A 13,580-nucleotide genomic window follows, 5' to 3' on the forward strand; every position below is an offset into this window, starting at 1 on the left:
TTATGTTTTAATTTTTCTCACCTACCATAACTGTCTTATTGCAGGTTAAAGTTTATAAATTGTGATTTTTATCTCAGCTAATCTCATTTAACATTGCTTCATGGTTAGATAGCTAAAATGAAATTGCAGCTCCAAACACAAAGTCTGGGATCAATTTGACCAGTTCTTCTGCTTACGATTATTTGTACTATAAATTTCAATATTTTGAATATGGTAAATTCGAATACATTGATATGTCAACAGACATATAAACTTGTTTTTCAAAAGACAGGCAGAATATCTAATTGCAAAGTCAATGTGATTCTTATATTATTAAATGGTCTTTGTTTTATTACTGACGTTCAAGAGGTATAGAAATATTTGAGGAAGACTTCCTTTGTGGTTGAGAAAATTGTCTGTAGTGCTCAGTAGGAAACATCTTCCAAAGTAAAGGGCTCAGCTACAGGGAGGTTTTCCCTCTGACTGATGGGGAGGTTAGGTTCTCACCTAGGAGGGGGCAATAGTCTAGACTTCTGTTATCACTTTCTACCCATGATGGATGAGTTAGTCTTCCAGTTTACCTTTCTATTAGGGTTCCATGAGAGGCACACCTCCTGTCTGCTTACCTGCCCAGGCGTTTGGAAATACTGGGCCTGTTCTGGCTCATAGAGGGAGGCTTCTTTCCACCACACCAAAAGCTAGTGAAGAGGTAGGATTCCCCTACTCACCACTCACTACCCTGTTCTCTGGATGAAAAGAGATGCGAAGAGGGACAAAGATAAATGACATCTAAAGAAATTTTGAGCATTTCTGTTCATTTCAGAATAACAGTAATATTTCTCATTAGAAGGAAAGCTGAGGAAACTTGTGAACTTAAACTTTAAAACTCAGAACCTAAAGAGTTTGTCACTTAGTATTATATCAATATAACCCATCTCCTCCTAGAAAGATGAAATGATGCCTAACTCAGGCAAAAAGAGGAACCAATGACATTATTAAAGAATTCTGGTTACATGCAGTTACAGGCTGCTTTTGTAAATTAATCTACCTATTCTCTGACCATTTTAAAATATTAAGTGAAAGGTAACATTTATTGTGACTCAAGAAAAAATCTTGAAATATTTCAAGAAATTTCATTTCTATGTTGTGCATTCTTTCTAGATGTGTGTCATCACTACTGTGTGAATTCTGAATCCTGTACCATTGGGGATGACGGAAGTGTGGAATGTGTCTGTCCAACACGCTACGAAGGACCAAAATGCGAGGTTGACAAATGTATAAGGTGCCATGGGGGACATTGCATTATAAATAAAGACAGTGAAGATATATCTTGCAAGTAAGTAGACAGCTAGCTTACTTTATAAAAACATTTGAACCCAAAAGGACATAGCAATCCAGAAGTAAACAGAGAAAACAATGTAAATTATTTTTATTCTAAAATTCAATATGGCAACCATTCCATTCTCTCTCTCTCTCTTTTTTTTCTTTTTTGGCTAGAGATAGAGTTCAATTCATTTTGATTAAACCAAAACTTATTAAAAACCTATTATGTACATCTGTGTAATATGAACATTTATCATGTAATGACATGATCAGGTCATTGCCTATATAGAATATTCCTAAGAGTAAGCAAGTAAAAGTGAAATGCAACATACTTTCAAAAAGCTGTATGTAATACTTCTAAATTAGAATAGCTCAGGCTTTTGTTTCATCATTATTATCAACAATGAGTGTTTGCCTTTCTGATTTTACAAAATGATCCTTTGGGGAAGAAGCAGAAGACCTATCTAATGGAAATAAAATTTAATCTTTTTATCTGACTTTGAAAATTATTGTACAAAATAAGTAGAAGGAATAATGTTTCCTAGGAAGCAACCACAACAAAAATGTCCAAGTTAGATTTTGATTACATTGCCTTTTGCTCTTTGGCTTTAAGATCAAGTGAATGGAAAACAGAACTTTGCAGCTAAAGAGTAATGCCATTCAGTTTCTAGCATGAAACAAATTTATGCCACTGGGGTTAGAGATCAATTCTCACTCTGAACTTCTTTTAACAGGTTTTTTTAAAAAAGGGCTTATAAAGGACTGTACTCTATCACTTGCCCTAGGAGTATAATAAACGAGCATATGCGATAGGAAAGCACGCCTTAAAGGGTTCATGTCACAGCTTCCACCAAGACAGCTCTGCAAGGGTGCCAGCCCTGAGTTATGTTGCTCTGCCAAACAAGGCCCCATAAAATTTTATTACAGACAGCATCGACATTTTTTTCTTTTTTATTTACTCTCATTTTAGAATTACTCCATGTATGATTTGTGTTATCACTATAAATGACATTTACTCAAACCCTCAAATTGTGTCCTTTGAAAGTACATTATTTTTAACTAAAGTAATTTAAAATATGACTAATTATAATATATGCCTTTGATAAGTACATAAAAGCAAAATGCATTTTCATATAAACTACCAAAATCATGTTTGCTCATTAAGCTCATCAGTTTTTTGTGATGAAACTTTAGCATGACAGAACTTGATTTTAATTACTGAGCATACATCTTTCTTTATGTCCAGCGTACCATGTCAGGAATGCACTGTAGAATCTTCTTCACAGCCCCATCCCAGTCACACAAGGAATCATGGACCATCGTATAAGAAAGGCTATGAGCCATAGTTTGCAACCTAGTTTATCTTGGAGAAGTTCATGCAGAGACACACACCCTGTTTCCATCACACAGGGCAGTTCCGTGTGAGGAATGAAGGGCCGAACTCTTAGGACCCTCGGTACTGCCTCCTTAACAGAGAATACTGGCTTCACCAACCTAGAAACACTAGAACCTCATAACCTGAGTAGGCTTTTGAAGGTCCAACATTATAGTTCTTGACTCTTAAAAGATCTTTCTGGAAACCTATATGTAAGAATGGATAAATAATAGTTGCTAGCAGTGAGTTGATAGTGGAAGTTTAAAGATAAGGGTATAATATTTGATTTATCAGATAGGCTATAATAACATATGAACATGATAGTACAAACAGGACTCTTTGGGTATTTTGAAACTTTGAGTTTGTTTTCATTTCTATGATACTTTTCATCTTAGCATTAACTAAAGCTTGCAGAGATGTTGGGATTTCTATTTCATGGGTAAAGAACTGATACTAAAACAAAATCACAACTGAGTTAAATATTTTTTTACTGAAATGGGAAAATTCAAGTTGCATGTACACTTGCGATTCCAAAGAGTCATGTATTTCTAATGCACAGCCTATGAGCTGTCAACTTCAGTAAAGAATAGATGCTCTGTCAATTATAATGAGTATAATCTTTGAAACAGAGCTAATTGTGTATTTTTCTCTCTTCCTCAGTAAATATTATTGAAGAAAGTCTTGATCATAATTTTGAATAGCCTAAATAATACCACTGTGATGTCAAATTGTTATGAGAAGTCTTTCTCTTTACTGGACAACTGCTAATTACAAAGTGTGTCTGCATGCACGCACATGTAACATTTCTAAGAAATGAAATTATGATGAAAACCTACATTAAAATATAAGTTGTACTCTTTGATGTATTACAATGATTTGGATAACTTGTATTTCACATTTGAAATATCTACAAAGTTCTGTCTAAAGTTTAGGATTCAAACAAAACCTTTAGAAGGAGAACAGGGCAACATCTCTTATAACTCTTGGAAGCAGAAGTTTAAAAGCAATCGATAATTAGAATAGTTTTCTCTTTTAAAAGATGATATTTGGTGTATAGTTATCTTTTTGTGAAAAATTCTTTAATGTATGATGAGCTAATTTTTCTCTTTGATGTTGTCCCTTTGATTGAACATGAAACTATAACTTTCTGCTCTTCGATTTTCAAGGAGGCTGGGCAAGGAGAGCAAGGAAAAGTCTCCCAGATCAATTTAACATATCAGACACCACTACCATTAAATATGTACTTGACTCATTTTGCATCCATATTCGTATGGCTCTATAGATTATAAAGAATGTGATATTCTTTGTTAAATCTTGGAAACTTTAAACCACTACCTTCTTCCCCATGTTTAATTCCACTTTCATGTGTCTCCATTTCATATCTGGTATATAATTGACTCACTGCTTCTGTTTATCTTGAAAAGAAATGTGATTTTTAAATCCAGGTTCTTAAAAAGAAATCTTTAAACTTCTGGGAAAGTGTAAGCAGTTCAGTGCATTTCCAGCAGCCCTACCACCCACAAGAGGCCAAATAAATATGCACAGAATAAATAAACTATGGGATTGCTAACCAATTATTTCAAATATCTAACCTATCATTGGGAATTTCTCTATGATGGATGTACTGCAATAGGTACCCACCATGAAGAAGATCAAAGTGATCAATCAATGATATTGCAGCCTGATTTCTTTATCAAGGTTATGTCCAGATTTATTGTGATAGCATTGATTACTTCATAGCACTTAGTACTAACATGATCTCATAATCGGAATATTGACATTATCCGTTGTGATTCTGATCTGGGCCAAGGCTTGTATGATTCTATTACCATACTTCTCATAGAAGAGTTTCTCTCAATAATTTGGAATGTCAATATACTTTTCTCTGTTCCACCAACAATTTTCAATGCCCGATCTAATAGTATTTGTTTATTTGTTTATTTATTTAAAAATATAACATGGCAAGTAAGAAATTTCTGTAATTTTCCTCTTATCATTATGCTTGTTTTTCCCATGTAGCAATAGCCACAGTGCTTATTCTTATCCCAGACAGGTAATGTACTATAAATTAGAAGCATTTCCAAAAATTTTCCAAGAAAGCCTACCTCATTACTTTGTTGCCATATTGCATATTGTTCCTATAATATTACTGTTTATTTTTGCAATGAACTGTTAACGTTTTTTCCTTTAGAATAAAAAGAGTTTGACACTAATTATAGTACATATTCAGGGAGAAACAGTGGGGTAAAAGTGACTACAGAATAGTTCTATGCTTTCGTACAAAATGTGGAGTCTAAAACTCATAACAGTTCTTTGGACCAGACTTCCCAGTTTAGAAGGAATAGCTGAAGCATTTGCTTCCAGAGTATTTGATAATGTGGTTTATAAATAGTAAAAATGTCACCAAACTCTGGTAATATGAAAAGGGAATAAGATACTGATGCTAATGTCTCCCTGAAGTGTAAGTGATAGACACTAGAGTATTTTTTTCACACCTATATCTAGCTATATTAAATTCTTATATTAAACAAATGGGTTGAAAATTTGAAAATTACCAAAAGAAAAATTTTATTTGTCATCATTCTATTAAAAAACATCTTTGCCTCCAGCAAGTCTCTCTTTCTGAAAACCTACTTTTAGCCAGCCACTGCATTAGTCTGCTATGATGAATATTCTCATCTTTAGAGAATTTGTGTCAGCTCTCAACAATAATCACGCCAGAAACAATGAGACTTTTTTTCTTTGTTGCTGCAGCTGCACTAATGGAAAGATTGCCTCTAGCTGCCAGCTATGTGATGGCTACTGTTACAATGGTGGCACGTGCCAGCTGGACCCAGAGACAAATGTACCTGTGTGTCTGTGAGTATTTTCTAACGTTGTGGGCATTTTATGATAACAACTTTAGATGTACACGGAATCCTTGCTCTATTGTTCTCCTTTCTTGGCGTGACATATTTTAAATGAATGTTTCGTGGACATCTCTGATCCAGTATTGTTCCTCATTGGCTCATGTACTACAGAATCTCCTCCCTCATCAATTTGCTAGTGATTTCATATGGAAAAGCTCATTCACTTCTTAGCATCATACCCATTTCAAACATTCAGAGATCTTTGAACTTGGAAATGCCAGTAAAAATTGTTCTAATTTAATTGACCTTATTTACAATAGATATGTGAAACCCAGACATAATCATATTTATAAATACTTTGGTACTTAGGACCATTCTTTTCAAAGTCTGTAAGGTATCTTTTCAAAAGTATAACACTATTTGATTTTTTGTATCAGGTTTTGAGCGTTGGATTATGTAAACCTATTAAGCCCCTGTCTCTTTTGTAATACATTCCCTCGAATCTGGGTTTCTAAATGTTTGGAAAGTATTGTAGATTCTCTGCTCCTGAGAAAATCTGGAATTTAATGTATTCCTTTTTCAAAGACCTGATTGTCCATAATGGAAAGCTTGAAATAAGACCATTCAACCTGTGTGATCTCTATTTTGAGTTTTCTTTTATCACTGCTTGACCAGAAGGATGATGCCCACATATGATCCACGTCTGCATTCTGTTCCCCACCTTGTCAGAATAGCCTATGATGAGTGTGTATATAAGGACTAAGTGAGCATACTTGGGAAAAATTTTGTTCATGTGTTACTATTTCTGTATGAAATGAATTTGAAACATTTGAAAAAATAAAGTCAGATGCTTTATTTAGCTGTATTTTACTGAAATTCTGCAGATGCTCTGTTGGGTTTAAAAGTCAGCGCTGTGACCAGAAAGAGAACCCTTGTGATCACTACTGTCAGAATGAGGGGATTTGCACTTTAACTGCGTTTAATGAGCCGAGATGCAAGTAGGTTTAACCTTCCACTTACCGCTAAGCTTTGTGTGACATCATTTCAGGCCACAGTTCATTGGTTTAAATCATGAACATCCACATGCTTTTCACAGTGTGTACTTAATCTTGGGGCTCATCTGTGTCATACACACTTAACCTTTGCTTTGCTCACCGACAAGTGTATGCACCACAGTCAGCTAGATTGTCTAGAAATATAATGGAGGGAATGAAAAAGCTCGTGGAACTGTCTCATAAAAATACATTTGCTAGAACAGTGGCTTTTAATTAGAGGACAGAAGCAGGTGTTTTTAGACTTTATTACTCTACTGGATACTATAATTGGAATAGTGTCTTTTATTTAGTAACTGACTTTTCATTTCAAGTACTGATAAAACACATTATTTTGGCTCCCAAGATTTCAGTGCAACTGTCTTACCTTAATCAGTAAGACTTCTTTACAGAAGAAATAGGTATATGCTAAAATATTCCAGAAACTTCATTTCATATCATTCTTTCTTGATTCAATTTGTTCGTAACAAATACATTCTTTTCCTCTGTGAAATCTCAGGGACCACCTTTGGGGTAGCTATCAACCTTCATAACAATGGAAGTTATTTTTGCATCTTGCATTTGAGCTTTAGAGATGGATCATATCTGACATCCTCCTTAATACTCCATGTCATAAACAGAAACCCTGATTGGCACCCAATAATAGCTCATGGTGGTGTCTCAGAGTATTTAGTAATGGTTTTAAGGCACAATTTTATTAAAATTCAGATATTTCATTTCCAAAACTCTACAATTTTGTTCATAATGATCTATTTTGTTATTCAAGAAAATGTCATTCTTTACACAATACTTGTAAAAATATGGGAAGTGATTAAAATAATCACATAGGAAAAACTGATATTCTTCCTTTTTTTCTAAAAGATATTTGAATATGTTAAACCAATGTTCCTACATAAAATAATCCAGAAATACTCCTTTAAATATCAGTCTATAAAGTGTATATAAACTGACCTGTTAAGAAATTGATTCACTTCTTAGTTCATACTCAGGTTTAGTGCCTTATGCAGCTGAAGACAGAGAAGGGACCCTTCTTTAGTCTTACCCCTGCCTTGCCTCCAACCCAAATTCCTCCAGTCATTCAGCAAATATTTATAAGACTCCGAAAGAGTGCTAAATCCTAGACAAGTGAAGATGAATGAAATTTAACCCAAGCATCAAGGAGCTCACGAATTAGTGGGTTTAGAAATTCATAAGCAACTAATTAACCTGTATTAGTGCAGGTGTGAACACAGGAAAAAAGAGAGGGCAATGGAGTTTTAACAGGGCAGGTGATTTGTTTAGAATGGGAGATAGGAATACATGGAAGACTGTACAGAAAAGGCAACCTCGTGTTGTCCATGTGGTTCAGGTAGTTCCGTGAGGTCGGGAAGAACATTCTGAAAAGAAAGAATAACATAAGCAGAGACATGGATGTGAGACTTAGTGGCCTCTCTGGGGAACTATGAGTGGTTTAATACAGCTAGAATGAAGGGTGACTGGAGAGTTGGGGAGGGGGGTGAGGAGTTAAAACGGGGAAGATAAATTGGAACCCGATTTATGCCAGAATTAGGGGATTCCATAGGATCCTGAAAAGAATGTATAGCCAAAGTGATTTGAGGCAGAGCTGAAGGAGTTTGCTTTCGAAGGTGACACTTAGTGGCATGTGGAAGAAAGGCCTGGAGATCAGCTGCAGGGATCCCACACCAAAAGGTCTGGCAGCACTTCAGGTGAAAAATGATGGATTCATGGTTAGTTCAGTGTTAGTAAGGTCAGGGTGCTCCTTGGCCAAACTTTGATCTGGGTACTTGTGTTATCTCATTTTTAGGACCCTGGTAATGCCTGCTCTGGGGCCCAGTCTTTGTATTTCTTGTCCCTTTCTCACAATTCCCAGGCAAAGTATACCTGACATTTCAGCACCACCACCCTCCATAAATAGGTCTCAGGAACATGACCTGTCTAGACAATGCCCTTGTGTCACCAGAATGAACATTTCTTGTGGGCATAACAGTCCACAGTAATGTTCTGTTCCACTTTTCACTCTTACCATGTATCATCAGAGGCACCTGACCTTGTAAGGTATAATCAGCCTCGGATTAAAATCAGCCAGGAAAAATATGTTAATCGGAGTGGTTCAGAGCAAACACCTTTTACTTTTGTGTATCTTTATTTCTATCTGCTTTGGGCTTAATGGAAATTTTGTCTGTGCTTTGGTTTTCCACACCCTAAAATTTATTCTGATGGTAGGAGTAATGCTTACTGAATTCCTCAAATCATTTAAGCCATGAAAGAATCGTGGAAGAGATAATGATATTCTGTTATTCACTCATTAATTCATTCATCAAATATGTATTGATAACCTATGATGAGTGAGGCCCTGTGTATATTCAGAAGGAGAATTAATAACAGCTAAAACTGATTTAGCAAATACCTGTTTGATTCTAAAGTCCTTGCCCTGGTTATAACTCTTATTCCATACTGCTTTCTTTGCGCTGACTAACTGCAATAAGGTTTTTACTTTTAAAGAGCTTAAAATTCATTTTGGGTAGATGAATGGATTTTAAAAAGTTAAAATACCATTTGATAATTGCTATACGGAAATATGACCAAAGTGTGGTGGGCAAACAACTGAATAGAGATCAGTTAATGATTACTAGTGGGAGAGAGAAAGGTTTTACAGATGAAGTGATATTTTAACAGTATTTTGAAAAAAAAGTTTAGTTATTTTACAGGGGGAAATGGCCGAAAACCTTTCTCGAAAGAGGAATAGCACAGTGAGAGAATAGGTCTGAAAGTAGAAGATGAACGTTGTTGAGAATAGAACACAGGCTATGTGATATAATGGGGGAATGGGGGGAGATTAAAGAGGTGTGTTGGGGCCAGTTTGTGAGGTACATTTTATGCATGACACAAGAGTGGGTTTATAGAAAGAAGACTGGAGAATTAAGGATGGAGTTCTAGGAGACACCAATGTTTAATACTGTATTATGGAAGAATCAACAAAAAAATGAGAAGAAATAGAATTTGGAGGGGACTTGTCAAAGTGTAGGTTCCTCCAAGTCAAAGGAATAGAGCGTGTCCAAGAATATCAACTCCAGATAGTTCAAAGAGGATAAGAATTCTAAGTGGTTTATTTAATTTTGCAATTAGATGGCCATTATGAGAGATGTTTTGAAAGTGCTACATGACAGCAACCAGATTATAGTTTGAAAAGTGAAAGGTAAGAAAGTAGAGAAGACTGTAGATTCCTTTCTGACTGTTTGGCTGTGGATTAAATGAAGGAAGAACAATTGTAACTTCAAGGGGAAGTGGGATCTAAGGGAGAATATTTTTACAATAAGAAAGACATAAGTTTCAAGAGGATCATTCTTTCACTATTGATTAAGGGCCCATTGTTAAGTAACTATGAAGGATAGATGGTTCAGACACAGTTATTATACTCATGTTTCTTAGAGTTAAAATTTCTAGAATATGGAAAATTTCCTAGTTTTACATAGGATACTTATAATTCATTTGGTACTAAAATGTAAATAAATAAAAGTAAATTTAGTATGAAGTGTCTATGATCATGTGGAATACAAAAATTGTCCAGCTAAGAGAATATTAAGCCCTCAGGATCTCTTTCTAGTGGTTGATTCTCCTCGTAAGTGGAACTTTTTGGAAACACAGATTTTAGCTGCAGATTTCAATTGGTAGTGGTCGTGTATCTTTGATGAAAAGCTAGTACGCACTATTTCATCTAAGCGCCTTTACAGGAAACAAAAATTGCTTTAAGAAGTAAGATATAGTACTTGCTTTAGCTTTGTTGGTACTACGTTTTTCTTTTTTTCATAGAGTAAAAAACTATTGAATTGTGCAGAACTTACACACATTTGGAAAGTCTACAAAGTATTCAGATCTATGAGGTTGACAGTTTTTTTCCACATAGAAATTTTATTACCTTATCTTTCAATTTAAGTAATAGATTTGTTCTTTGAAAGCCTTCACTTTTGTCTCTTGATGGCCCTTTTCACTTATTACTATGTGCGGAGGAAAAGAAAACTCCAAAGAAAAGCTGAGAAAAAATGAAAATCTAAAGGCTTTTTTATGTTTATTTGGAGAGAGTTTTGACATTTATTAAAGAAGGTATATTGAACAATGTTAAAGCCAAACTTTAAAAAATTAATATGTGTTATTTTGACAGTATTTGTATTGTTAAACAATTTTTGTTGTGAGATATAGAAATGATTAATCCTGTGAACTCAATAACAAGTTAACTATGTCTTCCTACTTCTAAAATTTCTCCCTAGTGTAAGACTTTCATTTATATTGAATTTAAGTTTTTTTTTAAAACATAGACCAACCTCCACAGCATTATCTCCCAGCAATACCCACAGCACATTTCACCCTCCAGTAGTAAAGAAATGCTTGTAGCTACACTACTTCTCCTACCACTGTGGACACAGCCTCACCACATAGCCATGGGACCATTCCACACCTAGATGTTTTTGCTTAAATAGCTCACTGGACCCAAATGTCTCGCCTGCCTTTTTCCACTTTACTCTTATTATCCCACTAGTCTCAACACAGGATTATCTCTTTGTATATAGCACGTGGCAAGTGAATAGTAAATATTAATTGACTTGGACTTAACTGAAGTTTTTTAAAAGAGAAGAATCAAATATTCAGGGTTCTCCAGAGAAAAAGAAGCAATAGGATATATATCATATGTATCATATATCATATATATTACATATATAAATGGGGAGAGAGAGACATTTATTATAGGAATTGACTCACCTAATTATGGAGGCCAAGAAATCCCAGGATCTACTGTCTGCAAGCTGGAGAACAGGGAAAGCTGGTGGTGTAATTCAGTCCAAATCTAAAGAGCAGAGAACCGGGGAAATGATGGTGTACGTCACAGTCTAAGTTCAAAGAACTAAAAACCAGGGGCATTAATGTTCGAGGGCAAGAGATGGCAGATGTCCCAGCTCAAGCAGAGAGAGCAAATGTGCCCTTCCTCTGCCTTTTTGTTCTATTCAGACCCTCAGCAAATTGGATGATGACCACCCTCACTGGTGAGAGTGGTCTTCTTTACTCAGTCTAATTCAAACACTTGTTTCTTCCCAGAGACACCCTCATAGACACACCCAGAAATAATGTTTTGCCAGCTATCTGGGCATCCCTTAGACCAGTCAAGTTGACATAAAATTAACTTATACACACAAGTGATATATCTATATGTGTGTATGTGAATTTTGCTTTTTTGTCAGTATTTTGAGATGAATTGTGTTCAAAATTCATATGTAGAAGCTCTATCTCCCAGTACCTCAGAATGGGACTGTATTTGGAGATAGGATCTTTAAAGAGATGAGTAAGTTAAAATGGGGGTCATTAGGGTGGGCCCCAATCCAGTGTGACTGGTGTCCTTATAAGAAGGGGAGATTTGGATACAGCACACACAGGGGAAGACCATGTGAAGATATATAGGAAGGAGATGGTCGTAAGCCAAGGAGAGAGGCCTCAGAAGATATCAAACCTGCTGACACTTTGATCTCAAACTACTATTACCTTGGTTTCTATTCATTCCATTTCTTTATGCAAATATACATTTGCAGAGTATTATATACTAAAATGAAATCATGTGATAGACACTCTTTCATGTTTATTTACTTTGCAATACATTATGAACATCATTCCATGTCAATCTACATAACTAGATGCTTTTATTCTTAAGGTTACCGAGTGTTCTGTTGTCTGGACTTTTCCTGTTTTATTTAATGAACCAGCTATCATTCGATAATTAGGATTTTTTTGTTAGTTTGTTTCTGTGTTTTGTTCTTTTTTAAAATTATTTTTTCCTAGGATAAAAACTTCTGTCTTTAAATATCTGTGTGCTTATCTCATTAGTTTTCTAGTATCAGCACCCAGAAGAAGAAATATTCAGTGTGAAAGTATAGACTTTATTAATCAAACTAGCAATGATTTGGGGCAAGTTACATTGTCTCTTTGTGATGACACACACAAAGGTGATGGGTTTAGACTAATTGTTAACTAATATACTATAAAACTATAAAGTATGATGTATTTAATCAGAGTCCCATTTGAATTTTAGTAATTTTTTAAAAATTGGGTCAGAGTCACAACCCCAGATGCCAGTTCTCTCAAAATTCCTCTAAAATATCTATAAAGACACTGAGAAAACAAAGATTCCCATTAGTAGCAGAATTAAAAATAACAAAGCCTATATTATTAAAACTATGGAGTAACTGAAGGGCTAATAATAAAATTCCTGGGTCACAATTAAATATTTGTATTTAATTTTTCTCTGTGATTTTATGGTCTATTTTCCTGATACTTTAAAATAATGTACCAGAATATATCAGGTTATATAAATAGCTTATTTATGCCTAACTTCAAGAGAGGTAATAATCTTTTCCACCTATTTCTTATTATCGACCCCTAGTCTAGTATCAATAAATCCACAGTCTATAAGAACTAGAAACCTAAGTGTCTGTCCCTTGGTTTCTTCATATTTTGTCCATTTAGATAACAAAAATACTGGTGATTTTTTCTTCCCATATTAATTCATCAGCAAATTTTTATTGAATACCTACTATATACCAGAAAACAACCTAGGCGCTGAAGTTTTTATCAGTGAACAGACATAAATATTTGACTTGTGAAGCTTAAAGATTATTGACCATTATTGGTGGAATTTGGGGAATATTTCCTTTAAAATCAATTTTCTGTGTAATTCACCTTCTTTTTCAAAAACAAGAGAAAAAAACAAGTTTAAAATTATTTTTTATCAGCTGAAAACGGAGAACCAAAAAGATCTAACTCTGATATTACACTGGTTTTGAAATCATACCAATTCAGGCCCACACTGTTTTGAAAATAGCAGTATGGCAAAATTCCAAGACATTTCTTACTATATATATTATTGCTTCTTGCCCATAGCAGGACCAATTCTCTGTGTGGTCAAAAACAATTTAGCACTGTTAGTTTTTTATGTTTTGCTTCTTCATTTCAAGCAGAAGC

At 34.8% G+C, this 13,580-nt stretch overlaps 1 protein-coding gene across 1 annotated transcript in view; it reads left to right on the plus strand.

Annotated features, from left to right (window-relative positions):
• The window catches only part of LRP1B (LDL receptor related protein 1B), a 1,676,205-nt gene that overhangs the window by 1,636,657 nt on the left and 25,968 nt on the right, over positions 1-13,580 (plus strand). The window contains exons 86-87 of the mRNA XM_068543688.1: positions 1,141-1,315; positions 5,432-5,536. Coding sequence (XP_068399789.1) covers positions 1,141-1,315; positions 5,432-5,536 — 280 coding nt within the window. The remainder of the gene's footprint in view (positions 1-1,140; positions 1,316-5,431; positions 5,537-13,580) is intronic.

Source organism: Eschrichtius robustus, chromosome 5 (assembly GCF_028021215.1).
Source record: "Eschrichtius robustus isolate mEscRob2 chromosome 5, mEscRob2.pri, whole genome shotgun sequence".
In the NCBI taxonomy this organism is placed as follows: Eukaryota; Metazoa; Chordata; class Mammalia; order Artiodactyla; family Eschrichtiidae; genus Eschrichtius; species Eschrichtius robustus.